The sequence below is a fragment of the Sturnus vulgaris genome, chromosome 12, assembly GCF_052056855.1.
Source record: "Sturnus vulgaris isolate bStuVul1 chromosome 12, bStuVul1.hap1, whole genome shotgun sequence".
NCBI lineage: Eukaryota > Metazoa > Chordata > Aves > Passeriformes > Sturnidae > Sturnus > Sturnus vulgaris.
In genome coordinates this window covers 19,719,580-19,741,998 of record NC_142254.1, presented here as the reverse complement: position 1 = coordinate 19,741,998, position 22,419 = coordinate 19,719,580, and the positions used below count along the sequence as shown (strand labels likewise).

Sequence of the window (22,419 nt, the reverse complement as noted above, 5' to 3'; positions counted from 1 at the left end):
CTGAGAAATCTCCAGGGACGGGCACTCCATACCTCCCATTTCAACGTTTAACCACACTTTCTGTGGAGAAATTCCTCCTAAATCACAGAATCATGGAATGTTTATTGTTGGAATCCTCTGGAAATCACCCAGCCCAAGGCTGTGTCACCTGCAGCAGGAACATGTCCAGGTGGGTTTGGAGAGGGAGATTCCATAACCGACCTGGGCAGCTCCAGAGCTCTGCCACCCTCACCCTAAGGTAGAACTTGTGGTTTAGTTTATGGCCGCTACTGTTTGTCCTGTCCCTGGGCACCACCGAGCAGAGCCTGACCCTCCCCTGGAGCCATGTCCTTGCCTCCCCTCCCCTGAGGGGGGGCCATTTTGTGTGAGGGGAGGGGGCCATTTTGTGGGCTCCACGTTCTGCTCGAGGCGGGCATCACCCTCAACGCGTCCAAGCCGTGCCAGGGCTGTGCAGGAGGTGCCAGCCGCTGTGCAGGGCTGCATTTACTCCTCTCCCCGGCCCTGCGGGGCTCCCGATGCCGGCTCGGAGCTGCCGCGACCCGCGGAGCGCTCCCTTAGTGCGGGCGGCCGCCATCAGTCCTCCGGGCCGGCAGGGGGCGCTGCCGCCCGGCACAAGGAGCGGCCGCGTCCCGGCCCCATCCCGGGGCCTTCCGGGGTATCCAGGCCGGCGTGATCCCGGTGTGGTACCGGTGTGGTACCGGTGTGGTACCGGTGTGATCCTGATGGAATTACGGGGTATCATGCTGTGATACTGGGGTATCCCGGCCCGGCGTGATCCCAGCGTGATCCCGCTGGAATTACGGGGCATCCTGGTGTGATACTGGGGTATCCCGGTGTGATCCCGCTGTCTTCCCGTTGGAATTCCGGGGTAACCCGGCTCGGTGTGACCCCAGTGTGGTCCCGCTGGAATCCCGGTGTGATCCCGCTGTGATCCCGCTGTGATCCCGCTGGAATCCCGGTGTATCCCGCTGTGATCCCGCTGGAATCCCGGGCTATCCCGGCCCCGCCGCCATGGGGAAGAAGGGGAAGCGCGACAAGAAGGGGAAAGGCGCGGAGAAGACGCTGGCGAAGCTGGAGAAGAAGGTGTCCCGCAGAGCCAAGAAGGAGGAGGTGACGGACACGGGGCCGCTCTGGGCTCTGGGGGAAGGTTGGCGACAGGCTCGGGAGCAAAAGAGCGAATCCAAAGGGAATTGAGGTGCCCGGGGAAAGCGTGGATCGGGGAGCCGTGGGATATAATGGTTTGGGAGGGACCCACATGGGTGCAGCTCCCGGCGAAGATACCACAGCAATCCCAGCGTGTGCCTGAGAGCTTTGGCCAAAACCTCCTTGAATTGGACTTCAGGGATGCTCCAGGATCCCTGGGAATGCTCCAGACCAGCTTGGACAAGGCTTGGAACAAGCTGGGATAGTGGAAGGTGTCCCTGCCCATGGGACAGGGTGAGATTTAAAGTCCCTCATTCTCTGATTCTAAGGGATCTTGCTTAAATCCCCTCCGATCCCTTGTGTGTGACAGCAGGTGGAAAAGGAGAAGAAAATACAGTTCAAGGCTCCTCCTTGCATTCAATCCCCTTCGTCCTTTTATTCAGCTCTTAAAAGCAAAGGAGAATCTTTGTTTCTCGAACTCCTGGAGGGGCTGCTTGTGTTTAAGCCTCAAAACAGTGACTTTTCCCTGGTGGAAAAAGTGGCGTTAATGGCCTAATTAAAAGCTTAAAGGCATGGAAGGTACCCCTGTAGACATCTGGCTGCAGGGAGAGCTGATCCCATGCAGAACAGGCAACATTCCCAGGCTTTGGAAATCCCTGCTTGGAGCACACGTGCAGAAAAGTGACCTGCAGGGAGGAGATGAGCAGTGGGGTTGTAGGAGAGACCGTGGCTCAGAACCTCCCGTTGCTGCAATCCTGCTTCTGCCCTTGGTCGGTTTTGGGGGAGGAGATTTTGGTTTTCATTGAGTGAAATTGAAAGGGAAATAAAGATGCACGAGGTTGCTCTGGATATAAAAGAGTTTCCGGTTCTATTTGGGCAGTTATTTTTCCTTTAAAAAAAGGGGAAATTGTGGGAGTGAGTGCTGGTTTCACGCGTGCTTCTGTGCATGTCAAGCTGCTCATGTCTGGTTTTTTTCTTTCCAGGAGGATCTTGAAGCCCTGATAGCAGAATTCCAGAGTTTGGATGCTAAAAAGACCCAAGTAATTGAGTCATCCTGCCCACCCCCCTCACCCAGGTGAAAGAATTTGTGTGAAGCTTTGGCTGCCATTTGTAGAGCAGTTGAGGGTGCTTTTAGTGGCATTTATTGATGTAAAACTGTTTCCTAAGAGTGGAAGGTAGAGCTGATATCTGGAGTTCTGAAACACCTGGAATACTGAATTCATGGTTAAAAAGAGATCAAAGGCCGTTTTTTGGGCATCAAAATCCACTTGTTAACCATCCCAGCAGCACAAAAGAGGCAAAGCAGGGTTAGATTTCAGGGCTTTGAGGGAAAATAAAAGTGAGGAGGAAGTTTTGGTTTGGACTAGAGGGCTGAAGGGAATTCAGAAGTAAAAGGATGTGTCATGAGGTAAAAGCCACTTTGTTAAGTGGGGTTCACAAATTTGGGGGTATTCAGGAGAGCAGTGAGCAGCAGCAAGGGCAGAATAATGACACAGATAAATGGAGAGGAGACAGCCCAGAATTCTATGCCCTCATAGAAGTCATTTTTGTTCCTGCCACCCCAGCATTAAAATTCAGGAGCTCACGTCAAAGGGGGAGTTAAATCACAGAGGAACGTGTGCTCCTGAAATAGGAGAGCCTCTCAGACAGTGCCCAATTCATCTTGCTGGAAGTTTTGGAAGAAATTAATTTCTTTGGAGAAGTTTTTATCCCTGGGGTGAACATCACAGCAGGGTAATTTGGCAGATGATGGAGAGACCTTTGGGGCTGGAGGGCAGAGGTGCTTGTGCCTGAGTTAAAGGCTCCAAGGTTCAGGATTTTAAGGACTTTCACATTTATTTTTCCATCCTTTTGCAGGCTGAACTGCTCCCTCTGTGCTCACCCCGAGAGAGACGAGCTGATCCTTTTTGGAGGTGAATATTTCAATGGCCAAAAAGTAATGTATACTTCATTTTCTTCTTCTTTATCTCCCCCCTCCCTCCTTTTCCTGTAATTTGCACGGGTCTCATTTGAAGGGAGATTCAAGGCAGAGTCATAAAATATGGATTTGTCCCTGAATGAGAGCAAAATAGCCTTTTAATTCTGCCATGGCTCTGTCTCATGGCTGAGCAGTTGGCAGGAAGGAGACACTGGAACCCATTAAGGAGTCAGAGTGATTGTCTCAGCATCAATATTTCAGGGCTTCATAATTTCTCCAGACTTAATTGTAGCCATATCTGCCCCTCATTTGGGATAACTAGTGAAGAATCTCTTGCACTTCTCAAAACAAGATATTTCTGCACCTTTGCTGCTGGCTGCCTTGGGGATGGGAGCAAACACATTTTTTCCTGAATTTCTGCAGGTTGCAAGTGGTTGTTGTGCTCCTGGAGACAAACTGTTCTGGAAAACTCCAGCCTGGCAGTGATATTTGGCCAGCTCAGAGTTACCCAGTGTGATGAGCTGAACTAATTCTGCTTTTTTTACCACCTGGAGCTGATCTTTGCTGTGGAGTTGAGCAGCTTTAACCTGAACATCTGTGTTAAGCTCCAGCTTTTTCAATCCTTGTACCTCAAGCTGTCACCAGTGGTTTGGGAAGGAACGTTCCAGCCCAGTGCAGTGCAAGAGCTCGTTGTCCTCCTTCCCTGCCCTCTGAGGAGGTTGTGCTTTGCAATCTTCACCCCAAAAATCCCCCCTGTGCAGAGCTGAGCTGAGCTGCTGTTTCCTCTCCTGTCTCACAGACCTTCCTGTACAATGACCTGTACATTTACCACATCAGGAAGAACAGCTGGGCCAAGCTGGACATCCCCAACCCACCCCCGAGGCGTTGTGCTCACCAGGTAAAGCTCTGGCTGCCAGAGGGGTTGTTCTAAAGATGATTTGGGAGGAGGGTTTGAATTTTTTTCACCTCCCGAGGGTTTCTTGCCTCTCTTTGTTCTCCTCCTAATGAGCTGCCAGTGGTGTCACTTCACCTTTCCTGCCCAAGGTGCTCTGGGTGTCCTCTGGAAGTGTTCAGTGTTTACTGATTGAAGATTTGGGGTTGTATCTGTTGATTTGGCAGGGCTCAAGCAGAGCTAGGGGGGAGATTCTTCTTCAGAAATGAATTCTCTTTGCTGCATTACACAAGGACCAGCTCAAATCCATAATCCCAGGGGGCCCTGAATTTTCCATCTGGAATTGTACCAAAATCCATTGTTCCCTTCGTGGCCACAGCCCTACATCCATGAACATCCCAGACAGTGCCACTGCTGCCAGCAGGGAGCACTTGGGCTCTTCTCCACCTCTCTGCAAATCCAGGTCACTGGCTGCTTGTGAGGATGAAGGATTTGGGTTTGTTTACTTTATGTGAACACCTGCACAGTAGAACCTGGACCAAAGACTTGTATTTTTTGCAGGTCTTTGGCCCTCACCAGCTGATAGATTTTCTTACCTGCTGCAGCCAGTGGGTGACTGGTGCCTTCCCAAAGCTGCCATACAGGATGTGAATGTCCTTTTCCCACCCATCCCAAAGCTCCCTGGTAAGATCCAACACCCCAGTTAGGTTCATATTCCCTTATGCTACAGTGCCAGTCTTGCTCTGAGCTTTATGTCCTTGAATTGAAAGATCCTGACTTGATTTTTGGGCTTCTTTGTGTGGTTTAAAGTAGAACTTGGTTTCAGAAACCAAATTCCAGTAACCAGCAGGTGGCTGTCGAGCAGCTCAATCCAAAGAGAGCAGCTCAGGAGCTGCAGCTGGATGACAACAACAATAAACTGAAGAGTCCTGCTCCAGCAGTGTTCTCTGCCTCATAATCCATTGTGGTTTCACAGGGGACAGTTCAGCCTCTTGAGCTGACTGGTTTGTCGTTTTTGTGGCTTTCTATTAAATGCACAGCTCAGAGCTAAACAGGAGTCTGTGGGTACCAGGTGCATGTTTTCAGTTTTATTTGTCATCCCTGGTCTCTGACACACAATCCACAGTTGGAGTTGAGGTGAGAGGAGCTATGGGCAGATGTTGGCAGTTGTTCAAGGAAAAGGTTTGGTTTTGTCACGAATTTCAAGCCAGCTCTTGGAAAGGTCACCCACAAGTATGAGCAGGCAGTTGCATAAACCTTCCCTTTAAGCTTTTAAGCACTGGATGCCCCTGGAATTCAGGCACACATCCCCTTTGTTTAGGTAACTTCATGTTCCCACACATCCTGCCTGAAAGCACACCCTGGATTTTTTTTATTTAATCATTTCATGTTTGGGCTGGTTTATGGCAGGACATGGTCCTGTGTGGGGCTAAAAGTCTTTTTTTAAGGCAGGCAATGAAGCCTTGTGAGGAAAGAGATCATCATCCCAATGTTGAGCTGTGATGGGTACCCTGGAGAAAACACAAATTGAAATTTGCACAGCCACAGCATTTCCTTCTTGGGAATTCCTTCTTTCTTCCTTGGTCCTAACACAGATAATTTTAGTGAAATGGAGTCTTGCTCTTCTCCATGCTTTTAACTGGCATCTTGCATGCCAGAGGTGTTTTGGTGCTGCTCTGTGCAAAAAATAATATAAGAAAACTCCTCTCTGCTATGACACAATCAAAGCAGTAACAATCTCTCCTCTTGTCCAAATGCTGCATATTTCCTTCTTTATTTGGGTTTTATTTGGGGGGCTTTTTGTTTTTTTGGGTTTTTTTTTGTTTTGTTTTGTTCAGTTTTGAACAGAGAGAGTTGAACAATTTTTGTTACATGAATACCAGGATGTTTCCCGGGAAACTTTGAGCTTCCCACAGGAGTTGGGAAGATCCCAGCTCCTTGGCCAGCTTTCCCTTGCTCTAGGGAAGGTGAGCTAAACCATGAGCACCTTTTAATCCAAATACTCCTTCCTTCAGCCTCAGAGAGCTGCAGCTGTTCCCTGGGATTTGGAGCCACGTGCTTGACTGGGGAAGTTGTGTGCCAGTTTTGGAATCCTGCTCTGATGCAGCTCTTCCTTGTCCTGCAGGCAGCTGTGGTGCCCACGGCTGGGGGGCAGCTCTGGATCTTTGGGGGGGAGTTTGCCTCTCCCAACGGGGAGCAGTTCTACCACTACAAAGATCTCTGGGTCCTGCATTTGGCCACCAAGACCTGGGAGCAGATCAAGTAAGTGCTGGGCCCTCATGTCTGGATCATTCTTCTGCCAAGAAATGTGGATCTCAGTGATCCCTGAGGGGTTCAGTGATTCTCTGGTGTTGGCCTCATGAGGAGCTGTGCAGTGTGATCCAAGTTTGATTCCTGTTGTGTTGCTGTGATTTCCCAGCTCTCCCTTAAATCCAGAAGTGCCCATGCTCAAAGGGGTGGAGAAGACACCTCCAGAAAGAAGTGAGAATGAGAGAATGTGTTCTGAGTCTGTTGAGACCAAAGATGGTTTATTTCATACCTGATTTTTTGGGGTGTGGGTGTGCCTTGGTATTACTTAACTAAAGTGAAGAGTGTCATGAACAGCTCTCTGTCCCCAGCCTTGGCATGTCCACATATCCCAAACTGGTGCTGTGCTTCCCTGGGCTCCTCCAGTGGGGGCTGTACAAGACCAGGGCAAGGATCTCCCAGTTTTAACACGACTGGAGAAGCCAGTTTGTATCTGAGATTCCTTGGGATAAACAAGCCAGTAATTCAGGCCTGTCAAAGGAAACAGGTGCCAAAAGTTTTTGACAGGAATGAAGGTGTAAATATTTTCAGTGGATCTGGCCCAAAGTCCTCTGCTGATGTTTCTTTAACCTTTGGCTCCTGGCTTTGGCTGCTCATGTTTGTATTTGTGTGAAAGGAGAGTTCTGGTGCCATCCTGAGAGGCAGGAGATTGGCTTTGGGGCAGAGTTTGGCTGTGGCTTCCTCTTGGACTTTGGGATTGTCTTGTACTCAGAACACAGCTTTGGGTGGGCTGGAGCTCCACATCACCCTGGAATGCTCTGAGAAAAGCAGCAGTTCCATGTTCTTCCTTCAGGTGAGAACACCAAATCTGTCCAGGCTGATTCCTTTAGACCCTGTTGGAGTGTCCAGGCTGATCCCTTTTTATCCTTTTAGAGTGTGGGGTCTGCTACCTGTTCAGCCTCTCCTTGCACAGTAGCTGAGGGAGGTTTGGCATGAGCTGTGCAGGGATGAGGACTCACTGTGCCTGCCTCACCTTTTTCCCTCTCCCTGCAAAGTGGGAGCATTGATAGTGCCTGACAAGTGGGAATTTGTAGTCTACTCCATTTGAGCCATGTCCTTCAGCCTTGCTGGAATTTTGGGAACAGCCATGCCCTGGTCCCAGTGTTGGCATCAGACAAAGCACATCCCCTCCCCATCCTTGGGCTGCTCCTGGAGCTGCATTAATGAGGCAGAGGGAGGGAATGGCTTTGTTTTAATGCTGACCTGGCTGAGCACAAAAATCCAGGTTCTGCTGCTTCTTTGCTTTTCCATTCAGCATCTTGATCAGGAGGCTGCTTGGGAAGGGGAAGAGAAAAGGGCAGAGGTGATTGTTGAGCTCTACAAGGTATTTTTTCCTGCTTTTAAAACTCTGATCATGATATCTGCTGCACTTCACTTCCTTCAGCATTTCCCATTTTTTGGGATCATGGTGGGGAACCATCCCTGGTACCAAGAGCCTTCACACAGACCCAGGAATAATTCCATGTATTCAATGTGCTGCCAGTGTTACCTGAATAAATGCCAGGTGACAGACATGGCTACAGACCAGTGTGGGGTTTAGAAAATGTCATTTTAGTGCAAATAATAAAGCAATAAAATTAATTATTCATGAAGAAATGTGTGGACAAGAGAGGCAAAGTTTCTGTTTCTGTTCCCATGGGAAGGATCACAAGTGCCCTGTTCCAGGTGAGTTTGATGTGTTGGATTGTCCAAGATGACCCTGCTGTGATCTAAACATGAAATTCTAGGCAATCTGCTTATTCCAGCCCCACAGTTCAGATTCCAGACAATGATGTTGTCCTTCCTGGCCTACAATTCCTACCACAAACCACCCTGGTGCCGTGAAGGGCTTGATTCTGAAACTTGGGAAGAGAAAACCTTGACTAACTGTGAAAACATCCCTGTGCTGGGGAAGTGCAGCTCCATTTTCTCCTAGCACAGAGCACAGCGATGCCAGGCTGCCTGACAGAGGTAAAACTTGCTAAATTTAGCAAGATTTAGCTGAGTTTCCTTGCATTTTGCATGCACAAAGATGATCCAAACACAGCAAATCCCAGCCTGTTAGAAGTTGTGCCAGCAGCTGACTTTGACTTAGTGCAGCCACCTTATCTTGTGTGTGATGCACGAGGTTTTCTCAGTCCATGAACTGTTTGTTACCCTGCCTTGGAGCAGCAAGAGTTTAACCTAATTGCCTCATTCCTTCCTAGAGAGAACATTCCCACTCAGCTCTCTGTGGCCCAGTGCACTCCCTCAGGGACAGAGAGGGAACATCCCTGGGAATTGTGTTTGGGAATTGCCACATCCCTCCTCAGGATCTCCCTTCACTGAAATGCTGATGATTCTGATTCTGGAATGCTGCTGATATTTTCTGTAAGATTTGGTGGGATGTGGTGCTGTAAATTTCCCAGTTTCACCAGTGTCTCTTTAACTGGAGCACTCCCTGCAGTGGAGGTTGGCCCAGCACGGGGTTGGGTGTGATGGATTACTCTCCTGACCACAAAAATCAGGTGCTGCCACACCGGGTAGAAGGTGCTTAAAGAAAAAGGTGTTTTGGTGTAAATCAAGTAGATTGCCAGGCCAGAAATGAGTTTGTTCTTTGGTACATCAAGATCCAGGTGTACAACTGTGGATTGACTTTGCAAGGGGTTGGAATTGAGGATTTTGGGCCCTGTGCCAGTTATGTTTTCCCTTCTCTGCTTCCACTTGAGTGTCCAGACACGAGGGTCCAGGATCTGTGTGTGCCACTGACCCCAGGACTGGCACATTCCCAGGTAAAACAACACAAATCCTCAGTTCAGCTTCCTCTGCAGGATAAAAGTGCTCTGTCCTCGAGTGCCCTGTGATGGAATGTTCTCTTATTCCCACTTTTATTATTATTACTGAGCATTCCCAAGCTTCACCTGAGCATCCTCTGGATGAAGAGGTAATTCCTGCAGCCTGTAGCCACTGGGACAAGTAATTCATGAATCTGGGGGCTGAATTCAGCTCTGGTTTGTTACTACAAGTCCCAGAGTAACTCCACAGGCAAAAGAAAATTCCTTATGGAGCAGCTCAGATCAGCCTCATGCTGTACATGTGTGGAGCCAGTCCTTAGCCAGAGTTTTTCATCTATTTTTAAAAAAAAGTCTGGAGAATTCACAGCTCCCTCCCACATGTCTGCCTTTTGGTGTCAACCCCATGGAATAGAGCATTAATCACAAAGGCTGGGAAACCATTTCCAGAATGTTTCTTTATGACCAGGAGCACTGAAACAGGTAAAAGGGAAGAGTTTGTGTTTGGGAAACAAGTTGCAGGAAAATCCTCCTGGAGTGGGAATGAGGTTCTGCATCACTGCCAGTCCTGCCTGACTGTGCCATTTGTGCCTTGGAGTTAAATCTACCCTGGTGGGAGCTTTATTAAAACACACCAATGAATAAACCTTTTATTGTTCACAATTGGTTTTGAACTTGGAGGAAACCTGTTTGAGAAAAAAGGCACATGATATTCTCTGAGAACAGGATTTTAGTGCTCATGTTGGGTTTTAATTCCTCCTCTACTTAAAAAAAAATAGATGATTTTAAAAGTGCCATCTTTTGAAATAATGACACGGGAGCTTTGCTACAGCAAGAGAAAATAATGATTTCAGGTCTTGATGAAATTAATGCCAGAGGTGCTGTTCTGCAGGGTGATACTTAAAGATCCAGTAAATGCTTGGAAAAACCTCCTCTCTGTTAGAATAAAGAGTCCAAGCAATCAATATTAATTCAGTCTTCCCCAAACGCTGCTGTTCTGGTGGAGTTTCTCATTATCACTGGGGTGAGGTTGTCATTTTCCATGGTGAATAAGGGCCCTCATTTTCTCTCTCCACAGAAATCCATCACCACATCCCCAGCTCCCTGCTGCCACTCCAAGTGTGGCCTGGGGAGGGTTGTGCCTTTAGGTTTTGCTGCTGTTTTCAACTTGATTTATTTAGGTCCTGATGGTGCAATCACTTCCACACCTTAAGGAGGAGTCTTGCTGGGCTCAGTGGTGCCAGCTGGGAATTTTGGGAAACTCCTCAGTGAGGGGAAAATGGGATGGATTCATCCATGGGGGCAGAGTGCACACAGCAAACCCTCCTTGGCCTGAAGTTGTTGGGGTTGTTTTTGTTGTCTCTCATGTGATGGGAAGAAAGGAAAGAAAGGGAAGGATTCCAGGAAGGAAGGTGAATCCATGTTGGAATGGGGTCAAGCTGCCCAGCTCCTCAGGAGCTTTTTGGATGGGGCAGATGGAGGGGGTGTTGCTTGTTTCTGGAAATGGAAGCAGCACATTTGAAAGGTCAGGAAAGCTTGGAAGAGCAGAACAACAATGTGTGGCTGCTTTTGAGTGTGTGTAGGATCATGGAGTGAGTCACAGAATCATGGAATGTTTTGGGTTGGAAGGGATCTTAAATCCCATCCCATTCCTCCCCCTCCATGGACAGGGACACCTTCCACCATCCCAGGTTGCTCCATCCAGCCTGGCCTTGGACACTTCCAGGGATCCAGGGGCAGCCACAGCTTCTCTGGGAACCTGTGCCAGGAAGAATTCCTTCCCAACATCCCATTTATCCCTGCCCTGCTTCAGTAGGATAACGATGATAATGATGACTTGTTTTGCTGCAGTGCCTTTGTTCTGGAGGAAATCTGGGTAATTCCTGAAGTGTTTTCAGTGGTTTGGTGTCATACCCAATCTGCAGGTGGATGAGTGAAGGTGTTGTGGGTACACAGCTGGGGGAGGGGGGGATATCAGAGTCTGCCTTTGTCTCTTGGTGCTTGGAGTAAACATCTCCGTTTGGAGTGTCTTCCCTGCAATTGTGAAATGCTGTTCATTAAACTCTCCTGAAGAATCAGCTCCTGAGTCATCACTGAAAAGACTTTGGGTGCTTTTAGGGCCCTTTATCTCTAGGAATAAAAGTGCCTGTGCTGCAGCCCCAAGAGCTCCAGGAAGAGCCCCCATGCTGTTCTTGGGAAAAGCAGACAGGGATTGAGTAAAAATGTCCTGATGTCCTACCAGGACAGGGGATTTAGCTGATAAATGGAATTTCTTTGTGTTTCAGGGCACCAGGAGGGCCCTCAGGACGAAGTGGACATCGGATGGTTGCGTGCAAAAGGCAGCTGATCATCTTTGGAGGTTTCCATGAGAGTGCAAGGTGGGTTGATGGGAGTTTGAGTCCTCCTTAAAAAAGACAAGAAAATTTCAGCAGTACCAGAAATCTGGGTGTTAATGGGAGGATTATCTTCAGCAGGACTGGGGCTGAACTAGATTTTTGTGTTAGAAAGACAAGGGATCTTGATTTAAAGGCTTCACTGAAGCAGCTGCTCATCCTTGCAGCCAAAGCTCAGTCCAGCACTTTGGGCCTCTGAATCTTGTCAGATCCTTGGCTTGTAGAAACACCTTCTGCAGTGGGGGCTGTTTTGTGCTGTCCTGAGTGTCCCCATCACCAAATGTGCTGTGCCCACGTGCTCTGTGCAGAGATTTCATCTACTACAATGATGTCTATGCCTTCAACCTGGACTCCTTCACCTGGAGCAAGCTGGCTCCTGCAGGGATGGGGCCTGCTCCAAGATCTGGCTGTCAAATGACTCCCACCCCCGAGGGCAACATCATCATCTATGGAGGCTACTCCAAACAGGTAAGGGACACTTTGTGCCAAGTCAGGTGTTGTCCACAGCCTGGGAACCAAAACAGGCATTAGAATCTTCTAATTCTGCCTTTTTTTACCCCTGCAGTTCTGCTGATTGAGGGGCTAATCTTGATTCAGATGATTTCTCTATTTTCCCTGCTGTTCTAATCCAACAGAAAGTGTTGGTATCACTGAGGGAGGAATAAGCAACTGGGAGAAATGACATTTTTTTGGCAACTTAAAGCAATCTCAGGTATTCCTTTGTACTTCAGCACTTGCAGGTTCAAAGCAGCAGTTGCCAGGAGACTTTTATTTTGTGCCATCAGTGGCAGAGGTGAGGGAGCCAACTCAATAAGCCAAAAAAGACTTTTGACAAGCACCAGGCTCCCCCAGCTCTGCTCCTTGCTCTGTTAATCCTGGGAATTGATCCCGGGGAGCACATTCCTCATGGAGCAGGTATCCCTGTGTCCATGCTGGGCTGCAGGAAGGAAATGTTTCATTGAGCAGAAGGCTCCTGCAAAAGCTTTTCGTGTTGGGAATGCAGGCAGAGGCCCCAGCTCCTGCTGCTCCCGTGGAAAGGCAGCAGGGGAGGAGGACACCTTGTTCTTCTGAGGGGAATAAATGAACAAAGGAGGGGAGCAGGGAGAGGGGGGAGAAGGCAGTTGGTGTCTCTGTATATTTAGAAGCATTTGTGCCTCCTCAGGGCTTGAGTTTTGGGCTCTGCCTCATCAGATGTGCTGGATTCAACAGCAGTAAGAGCACAGAGCCTTTTCCACCATCTTCTGTGTCCCCAGTGCTGAGGGTGGGGAGGAGGCAGCAGCCTGCATGCTCTGCTGGGTGTGGAGCTCTCCTGGAGCAGCTGGGCTCCAAGTGCCCCATGGAAATAGAAAAGTCACAGTGTTTGCTCTTGGTTCTGTGTTTGCTGTTGGTTCTGTTCCACTCTTGGTGTGAGCTGATAAAAATGAAGGAGAAATGGGAGGAATGCAAAGCTGCCCTCAGCTTTTAGCAGGGCAAGGATGAGAGCTGGGGGAAGTTCTCTGCAGCTTGGAAAACAGCTTTTCCATTAGGACACTCCACTAAAGCCAAGCAGACATTCCATTAAAACAAGACATTTTTAACAGATGTTAAAAATCTAAAAATCTCCTTCCTTTGTCATGTAGGGAGCTCTGTGTGCTTCTCTCTGATGGGCCATTCCTGCCAGGCTCTGCTTTTGTAGCACAAACTGACCAAAGCTGTGCACAGAATTTTCTCTGCAGCCTTCAGCATGCTCCTGAAAATTAAATTCAGCAGGATATGGCCCCTCTAGGAGAGACCCAATTCTGTTAATGTGTGGCTATTTAATTCTCATTGTGTCTTCACTTAGAGCTGATTGTGGAGCTGAGTGTCTGGGTTTGCTTTGAAGTGAAGAAAATGTGTTTGCCTGGGCTACTCTTGGGAGAAGGTAGACATGGAGAAAACAAGACTTAATTGGAGTTGGGCAGCTACAGGACAGGACTTATTCCTTGTCTCCAGCACAGATACTCCAGTCAGGGGTGCTATGAAGACATTTTGGGGAGTATGAAGATATTTTTACATCTGAAACCAGGCAAATATCCAAGCAAAGTACCATTCATCCAATGCAGCATGTTCTAAGGACTAAGTCACACATGTGATGGGAAATTTGGAAGGAAAGAGGAGAGGAAAATCATAATAGCTCTTCTTTTTGGATAGGAACACAATTTGGCTGTCACATTGCTGGAGGAGGCTGGTGACATGGCAGGGCTGCTGTCCTGTGATGGGCAGGGAAGGCAGGAACAGAGTTTTGGTGCCTGCTTTGATTTCCTGAACTTGCAGAAGTGATGTGGAGAGTCTCAATACCGTGTCAGTGCAGAGCTGAAATCCCTTGGTGGGACCTGGATTAAAATTCTCTTTCCTGGCTGGGGGAATAGAGGCAGAATGGATGAAGTGACTTCCCTGAGGCACTGCAGGATTTGCAGAGCCAGGGCCAGCACCTTGCTGTGGATTTTCCTGAGCAAACCAAGCTGCAAAAAAGGTGAAAAAGGAGCTTTCCAACCCTGGGTGTGACAGCTTTGAGATGCTGCTGCCTGATATTTTAAAAAGCAGGGTTCTCAGCACAATGGTGGCTCTGTTCCTGTTTCATCAGCAGCCTGGAGATGATAAAGAGAATTTTCTGTCATCTCCTGCAGAAGGGGATGTTGTGGGTGCTGCCAGCTCTGCCTAGAGCAGACCTCACAATGCCCACAGGAGCTCAGACCTGCTCTCCTGCTGATCCTAAAGATGTCCCCAGCCCTTTGCTGTGCTGGGGATGGGGCTTGCTGCAGCGAGCTGCATTTTGGGCTGTGTGAAGCTCCATTGCTAAGCAACAGAGGGGCCGGAGCTGCTGCTGCTCCACCTTGCAGGTGCAGCCTCCAGGGCAGGGCTGGAGTTACACATGGGCAGGGCTTTGAGATGCCAGAGATGGCTGGGGTGTGGGGATCTTGTTGTTTTGGGGGTTTTTTTCTTTTTTTTTTAGTGGCAGTCATCACAAAGCTGAAGTGGATTCTGCTGGGAGATGTGGAAGTGCCTGGATTGTAAGGTCTGGTGGGACTGGTTCCCTCTGTAGCTCTGCCTCTGGACTTTCTCCAGTAACTCCTGGTGTTTCTTGTCCTAAGGAGCCCAGAACTGAGCACAGCACTCCACACAGGGCTGTGGCCTCACGGGGCACTGGCCAGGCAGCATCCAAACTAGGGAGTTTTTCCTTCCTGGTCACCTTGGAAATAGAGAGCAGATTATTTGTTTTCAGTTTGTAGCAGTATTTTAAATGTTTAAAGACTATTGGCATGTCTTTCCATAGAATTGTTTGCCCTTGGCAAATAACTGAAACTCTGTATGTCTTCTCCTGTAGATCATGTTTTTTCAGCTAGATTTTTCTCTAAATGTTTCACTTAATTTCACTTTGCTATTTGGATGTTTTTGAGCACTGTTGATCTCCTATCAGACAATTTTAGCACGTGGAGAATCCTGATTCCACTTCTCAAGCTCTCTGTGCCTCAGTTTCTCTGTCAGCAGAGTTGGAATTTTAGCTCCCAGGCTATCCACAGTGCATATCCAGCTCTGTGCTGGAAAACAAACACCTGGAACTTGAAAGCACAGAGCTTTTAGGGAGCAGGAACCTCCTGTGAGTGATGGAAGGATTTGTTCAGGGCTGACTTGTCCTGGCTGGGAGGGGATGGATCTCTCCAGCAGCTGGAAGTGTCTGTGACAATAAAAAGTGACTCCCACTCCACCCCATCGGGCTTTTCTGAGCACAGGGAGCTTTGTCATGGTGCACGCACAGCGTGTTTACTCCAGGGAGCTTTTCAGGACAAGGGAAATGTGGTTTTTCCACACAGCTTGGATGGTTGTGGAGCTTGCTGCTCTCTCTGTCTTTGCCTCTCATGCAGTGCTGTGCTCCTCACACTTCACCTGTGAGCTGAACACCATTCCCAGGGATTGGATACCAGGCCCTGCAGCACCAAAACCTGCCAGGTACAGGTGTGCAGCAGGACTCTCACCCTGAGGGCTGCACACAGTTGGTTTTAATCCCCTGTGACAATTTATTTCTTTTCTCTGGGTGCCAAAATTCCTGCATACTGTAATCTCCATACAGCTCATCTTCCTGGGGGCTGGGATGCACTGCTGGCATCCTGGGAGCAGAATTCCTCATCCCAGCAGTGCCAGAGCCCCAGGGGGAAAGGAATGACAAGGAAACAGGAGCTGGGCATGAAGGATGGGTGGATAATGACATTATTAACACACCTCCTGCAGTGGTGTGGCACAGAGCTGCCTTGGAATGCTGCTGTTGCCATGAGCACTGGAATGGGAGAGGAGCAGGGAAATCACACTGAAATTCAGGCATTTCGTTCTTCCTGAGCTTTCACCTTCTCCTTGCTGCTCTCTTTTGTAGGGGTGGGAGTGATGTTTCTGTTTAGGAGGGTGAAGCTGTGCTCAGGGCTGGGTGGGACCCCAAATGGCAGAGCTGCCACCTTAGGGGGACAGAGCTGTCACCTCTGCCTCTCCTGTGCTGCCTCAGGGGGTGACAGGGACCCCCTGGCTGCTCACGGGGCTGCTGAAGTCATTGCAGATCAGAGCTGCTCAACATCCAGGCAGAATTCCAGAGGCCTTGCAAGCCCTGCAGAATTGTCATTGTCCCACTTTGGGGAGTGGGAATGTTTTTGAGGAGTTAAATCAGCCCCTGTAGAGCACCTTGTCCTGTCTGGGGCAGAGTAAAAGGCAGGACCTTGGCTCTTCTGTTTGCTCAGTGCTGCCCATCCTTCCTTTGTTTGCAAACCAGGATGCCAGAATTCCTGCATCCTGGAATCTCCATACAACCACAAATCCCCAAAAATCTTTGCTGCAGCTTGGGGATCCCCTCCTGCTGGCACAGGCAGGAATTCTGGCACATCACAGGGAGTATCCCTGCTTTGAATCCCAGGTCTGGAGCTGCCTGATGCTCCAGAATGGCCTTGGCCAGTCCCAGTGTTTGCATTTTCAGCTGGATCCCCTGTGTGATGTGGCCACTGAGGCTGTTTTCCCTGAGCATCCCTGTGTTTGCTTTCCCTGCAGAGGATCAAGAAGGATGTGGACAAAGGCACCCTGCACACAGATATGTTCCTGCTGAAGGCTGAAGGGGCAGGTAAGGAGGAAGGTGAGCACTGCAAACCTGGGAATACAAATCCTCTCCCTTCCTTGGAATAACACACCAAAAAACCTGGAGCCAAATTCCCCTCTCAGTGATAACCTCTGTGCCCCAGTGTTGGCTCAGGAAGAAATCCAGGAAAAGAGATTTTAGTGATTTTTTTTTTTTTTTTCAGTTTGCATGTGGGAGGGAATTAAAACAACATTTCCAAATTCTTGTTTCTGGGACTTTCCTGTTCCACAACAGAAAATCTTTGGGATTGCAGAATTCTCCTGTGGTGGGGTATTCCTGGGTGGTGCCAGGTGCAGCTGAAGCTGCTCCATCCCTCCCTCCTCAGCTGGAGAAGGGAGAGAAAATCCAATGGGAGACTCATGGGTTGAGAACAGGACAGGGAGAGATCACTCAGCTCTTTGCCTGCTCCAGGTTGTGCCCATTCCATGGGGATTCCATGATTGATCCATCGTGGCTCATTGGTTATTTTTGGTTGGAATAGGAATTCCATCACTTTCCTTAGGAGATTTTCTCCTTGACTCAGGCAACAGGACAATTCCCTTGGAGCTGAATTTCTAAAATGTTAAAATTGTGATTGATTTCTCCAAACCTGAGTGTCTGGGATGGGATTTGGGGAGGAGGGTTGGTCACCAGCACTGTCTGGATTCCAGGCCCTGTTTGCATTATTCCTATTTATAGTTTTATCTGGTTGGAATTGCAGTTCCTCTGGAAGCACAGGGCCTGGCCGTGCTTCTCCCAGCCTGCATTTCAGGGATTTGCTCTGAAGTCAGAGTAGAAGGGATTGGAGGGAAGCAGAGGGATAGAGCACAAGCCTTGTCCTGCTGCTGAGCCTTCTTTTAAAGCCTGCTTGGGGCTTTTTGGGATGATCTGTGTTTATTTTTGGGGGTAAGACAGCAGTGTAGGGTAGCAGAAGAGGTGGAGAGAGCTGATGGAAGGTGGGAGGGCTCCATGGGATAACTGAGGGACATTTATTGGTGCTTCTGATCAGGTCTTGTGTGAACTCCAGCCTCCAGTAAAGGTGCAGACACTTCCAGGAGTCTCCTTGCTCCAGCAAGCTCTGAAAATACCCTGGAGACGCCGTGAGAATACAAATATATATATAAAAAAAATCCAAATATTTTTTTGTGGAAATATCCAAAGCAGGGCTGGAATTCTGAGAGGCCTGGGAATGCCAGAGCAGGCAGGATTCTCCTCTGCTCACTTTTGTTGTCTCCATTGCAGACAGGTGGAGCTGGAGTCGGCTCAGCCCCTCTGGGGTCAAACCCACTCCCAGGTCTGGCTTCTCCGTGGCTGCTGCTCCCAACAATCGCTGCCTCCTTTTTGGGGGGGTGCACGATGAGGAGGAGGAGGAGAGCATTGAGGGCGACTTCTTCAATGACATTTATTTCTATGACATCGGGAAGAACCGCTGGTTCCCTGCACAGCTCAAGGTCTGGGCTTAAATACCGTGATGTCCTTATCTCACACATCCTTTGTGCCTGATCTGGCCTCTTTGAGGTTTCACACATTGTTTGGGTGGGAAGGGACCCTAAAGATTCTCTCATTCCACCTCTCCCATGGGCAGGGACACCTTCCATGAGCCCTGGTTGCTCCAGGCTGGCCTTGGACACTTCCAGGGATGGAACAATTTTCTCTCTTTGGAGGAATCCTGTGTTTCTGGTAGCTCAGGGTATACCTGAGCAATCCCTCTCCTCCAGGCTGCCCCATTATTGTGGAATGCAGAATGAAGCAAAGCAGCTTGAAAACACATTTCTGGTGTTCTGCTGAAAGCCCTCTCCAGGCCACATGAGTGTGACATGAGGAGAGTTCACTAAAAGCTGCTGTGAAAAGATTTTGGGATCAAACCTCTCCCTCTTCTCCCTAGTGCTGATGAGCTACCAGAAGAGATGAAATGTTAACCTTGGCCCCAAGAGCTTCAGAACTCAGCTCAGCACTTTGATTGTGTTTGAACCACTCTCACAGGCCAAGGGAAGTGCAAACTTCTCCTTCCCTCTGCCCCTTCCTGGCTTTGTTCTCCAAGTGGAGAAGTCAATCCCATAATAACAGGCAAACAGGCACTCAGCTGGTTGCTGCATCCTTCCCAGACTGATTGTTTTCCAGCCCTTTCATAGAGTTCTTCCAAGACCTGGAGTGCTGCCTGGTAATGGGCTGTGATTTAGCACCCAGCAATTGTTGTGATTTCAGGAAATCGTGGGTTACTTTTCCCTTGTCACTGAACAGTGGCCTCTGTGTGTTTGTGGCACCTGGGAGCAGGAGAGCTGCTCCTCCCTTAACAGAGGAGACAATTCCACAGCCTGGATTCTCCAGGATCTTCACTCTTCCTGTTAGGCTGGGAGAAGCTGTAGGAAGAATTGCACTGATCAAATTGTGACGAAAAATAGGAATTGTTCCTCCAGCATCATCCCTGCCTGTTGTACAAACTGCTGTTAGGTGCAATTCCCCCCAAATCTCCTTTAATTGCCGTTCTCAGGGCCCCAGATCAGAGAGGAGGAAGCGCAGACGGGGCAGACAGGCCGAGGCAGAGGCTGCTGGGGAGGAGGAGCTGCAGCTGTCACCTCCCCAGGGGCCCCTGGAGATCGTCAAGGAGGTGGTGGCAGAGGATGGCACCGTCATGACCATCAAACAGGTGATCCCTGCAGCTGCAGAAGACAAGGACAGGTCTGGCTCAGAGGAGGAGGAGGAGGATGATGAAGAGGAAGGTGGAGCCCTGGGCCAGCCTGTGGAGCCATGCCCACGCTCCAGTGCCATGGTGGCAGTGAAGCATGGGGTTCTCTACGTGTATGGGGGGATGTTTGAGGTGGGAGATCGCCAGGTGACCCTCAGTGACCTGCACAGCATCGACCTGCACAGGATGGATGAGTGGAAGGTGCTGCTGGAGATGGATCCAAGTGAGTTCTGCTGCTGGGAGCTCTCCCTGTGCCTTCAGGGGAGCAGCACTGGGGGGAAAAAAAACAACTGTGGGGCTTCCTCAGGCTTGTGGGCATTTCCTGGGGTTATCTCTTTGTACCTTAATTCTTCTCTTCTCTTCTCTTCTCTTCTCTTCTCTTCTCTTCTCTTCTCTTCTCTTCTCTTCTCTTCTCTTCTCTTCTCTTCTCTTCTCTTCTCTTCTCTTCTCTTCTCTTCTCTTCTCTTCTCTTCTCTTCTCTTCTCTTCTCATCAAAGAAACCCAGGAATGGCTGGAGGAGTCAGAGTCAGATGAAGAGGAGGAGGATGATGATGTGGAAGGTGCAGAGGGAGGGGAGGAAGAAGAGGAGAGCTCTGAAGAGGAGAGTGAAGATGAGGAAGGTAATTACTAATAAATGCTGTTTCCATACTAAGCTAAAATGGGATTTAGGGCAGTTCCTGGTTCTGCTGTGTGCCTGGAAGGTCTCCCTGGCATCCAGGTGAGTTTTTCCAGCAGGATCAGCTTTCCCAATACATTGCACTTGGAATAAAGGAGAAATTCTGGTTCCTGGTAGATTCTCAGGCTGTTACATTGAGCCCCACGTGGCTGTTGTGGCTCTGTGAGCTGTGTGTGACCTCTGTGTGTCCCTGTCTTTGCCCAGGGGAGCAGCAGCACCCAGCAGTGCAGCCTGGGGAGGCCCAGCCCCAGTACGTGGCCAGGACAGAGCAGTACTGGCTCAGGCTGGCCCGCAGCCACATGGGCCCCGAGGCCAAGGACAAGAAGGTGCTCAAGGTGGCTCATGCCATGGCCAAGACTTTCTATGAAGATGCCATCCAGGCGTCCTGAGGCTGCTGCAGCAGTGAAGGAATGTGCTGGGAGCAGTGGTGAGCCCTGCTGAGCTCAGATGTCCATCCTGGCCTCCAGCCTTTGCCACCTCTGGGCTGACCATCCTGGATGGATGCTCTGGATCTGCTGCTACTCCTGGGAATGCTGTGGGAGGGTCCTGAGGAACAGGATTGCTGTCCAAGCACTTGTTCTGCTGAGGTTGGGCTGTACAACACTGACTTTGTTGTTGTAAAGTTGGTTTGTGTCTGTCCAGACAAACAATGATTCACTGGTCCCAAATTTCTGATTGGGCCAGGATGTTCCACAGGTTCCTACAATAAACTTGGTTATATCATCTTGTTTTGCTCAGTAAATCCCATCCCAGCTTCTGTTCTTGTTTTCTTCCTGGTGTGCAAGAGGGATTGCAGTTCCTGCTGTGTGAAGTGCACCAGCAGCTTTGAGATGCCTGGAGAAAACCTGGGACTCCTTTCCTGCCTTACCTGTGGGATGCACTCACAGAATCCTCTTCCTTTTCCATGTTCACTGTAGTTTTCCCTTTGTGGTATCTCCCAGTTGAGTTTTTCCCCCTGTTGGCCCATTTGTCCTGCAGGTGACCTCTCATGACCAGTGAAATGTCCACCTGCAGACCTCAGTGAGGCCAGGGAGGATTGGGCTGATCCAAGGATTTGTTTTTCAGCCTCTCTCCTCAAGGCATCCCTTCCTTCCCAGCAGAGCATTGCTGTGTCCTTGGGGACAACAGATGGGCTCCAAGTGATGCCTGGAGGTGCCACCAGGGCTGGCTGGCCTTGTGCAGGGAATTCCAGGTGCCCTGGGTGTTGCTGTGGCAGGGCCATCCCCAGGGATGCAGCTCTCCAGAGCTGGGATCCAGCGGGCTCATTAGGACAGAAGGAAGATTAAATAGAGCTGACAGGGAGCTTGAATTGGTGAGATAAAAACATGTCTGACAGGGAGGGACCTTCCCCACAAAATAACAGGTGAGAGGTGGAAATAAACCGTTTATTGATGGGAAAGGTGAAAAAAAAGCATTCCTTGTTAATCCTGTTCATCCAGGAAGGAATCTCTCATGCTTGCTCGGTCACTCACCCTGTTGTCCTCTCCCTTGGGTAAGTTCACATCTTTCTGTGCAAAGTTTGGGAGATTTGCCACTCCCTGTGAGGGTGGGCAGGCCCTGGCACAGGTGCCTAGAGGAGCTGTGGCTGTCCCTGGACCCCTGGAAGTGTCCAAGGCCAGGTTGGACATGGGGTTTGGAGCAGCCTGGGACAGGGGAAGGTGTCCATGGCAGGGCTGGGATGGGATGAGCTGTAAGATCCCTTCCAACCCAACCCATTCCGTGATTCCGTGACCCTACAACTGCTGCAGTCATTCAGGAGCTGTGCAAGGAGCTGAGCTGTTCCCTAAACCAGGAGAAGCTGCCACGGTCAGGATTGTGCTGTGTGCAAACCCCTCACCCCCAGCTCAGCAGATCCCATCCCATCCCTGCTCCATCCTTAGCACAGCCCTCTGGAGCCTCCCTCTCTGTGTGACAGCTTCCAAAAAAATCCCTGTTTTCCATCCTCCCTGCACTTGCCAAAGCTGCCGCCTGTAATTAGTCCTCGGGTCTCAATTAAACCCTTCAGCGTGGGTCCCACCCTGTTTCTCCTGTCGCTCCTCCCCTTCTGATGCAGTGTGGATGTGTTTTCCCGGCAGCAATTCCTGCCACGGATGCTGCCACAGCTCGGGATCTCTGGAATCTCAGGCTCTGGAGAGTTTTGGAATCTGGGTCTCGGGTACAAAACCCAGACACCAGATGGGCTGGGGAGCAGCTGGGTGCCACAGGGGGTTTGCTTTGTCTGCCTTCTTTCCTTCTCTCTTCTCCCAAGGATGCACTGCTGGACCAGCCCCTCTTAGCAGGTGGGATCCGAATTTCCCTTCCCAAATTCCCCTTTCTGCTGTGCCAGCCCCTCCTCGTGCTGTCAGAACAGACAAATTCCAAAAAAAAAAAAAAAAAAAAAAAAAAAAAAATCATCCAAACCTTCAACTGACCAAGTGCAGCTGCCAGCCTGGACATAAAGCAGCAGGGCTGGATCATTTCCATGGATTTATGGCCCACCTTGATGGGCATTTTAATGGGCCTTAGGTAGATCTGCAGGAGCCAGGCTCATAAGAGAGGAAATACACT

General features: G+C 49.6%; 1 protein-coding gene across 3 annotated transcripts; it reads left to right on the top strand.

Moving 5' to 3' along the window:
- The first annotated feature begins 635 nt into the window (after window positions 1–635).
- On the top strand, window positions 636–20,619 carry KLHDC4 (kelch domain containing 4). Of its 3 annotated transcripts, none has more exons than XM_088172117.1 (12): window positions 636–1,110; window positions 2,127–2,218; window positions 3,001–3,079; window positions 3,861–3,959; window positions 6,079–6,215; window positions 11,296–11,388; window positions 11,712–11,871; window positions 16,447–16,516; window positions 17,753–17,961; window positions 19,002–19,419; window positions 19,694–19,816; window positions 20,077–20,619. In XM_088172117.1, the coding sequence occupies exons 1-12, from the start codon at window positions 1,012–1,014 to the stop codon at window positions 20,259–20,261; spliced, it is 1,764 nt and encodes a 587-aa protein (XP_088028243.1). In that variant the 5' UTR covers window positions 636–1,011; the 3' UTR covers window positions 20,262–20,619. The 3 variants fall into 3 exon arrangements, with proteins under 3 accessions (XP_088028243.1, XP_014730005.2, XP_088028244.1); XM_014874519.2 differs by having other exon boundaries at window positions 16,447–16,528; XM_088172118.1 differs by lacking the exons at window positions 636–1,110; window positions 2,127–2,218; window positions 3,001–3,079 and adding an exon at window positions 4,515–4,637 and having other exon boundaries at window positions 16,447–16,528.
- Window positions 20,620–22,419: the final 1,800 nt, after the last annotated feature.

What these genes read in the sequence shown, in the direction of transcription:
- KLHDC4 (XM_014874519.2), top strand. Translation starts at nt 1,012, where the DNA reads ATGGGGAAGAAGGGGAAGCGCGACAAGAAGGGGAAAGGCGCGGAGAAG. An exon ending in CGAGGCGTTGTGCTCACCAG is followed by an intron (nt 3,960 to 6,078) that starts GTAAAGCTCTGG and finishes CTTGTCCTGCAG; the next exon opens with GCAGCTGTGGTGCCCACGGC. An exon ending in GCTGCTGGAGATGGATCCAA is followed by an intron (nt 19,420 to 19,693) that starts GTGAGTTCTGCT and finishes TTCTCATCAAAG; the next exon opens with AAACCCAGGAATGGCTGGAG.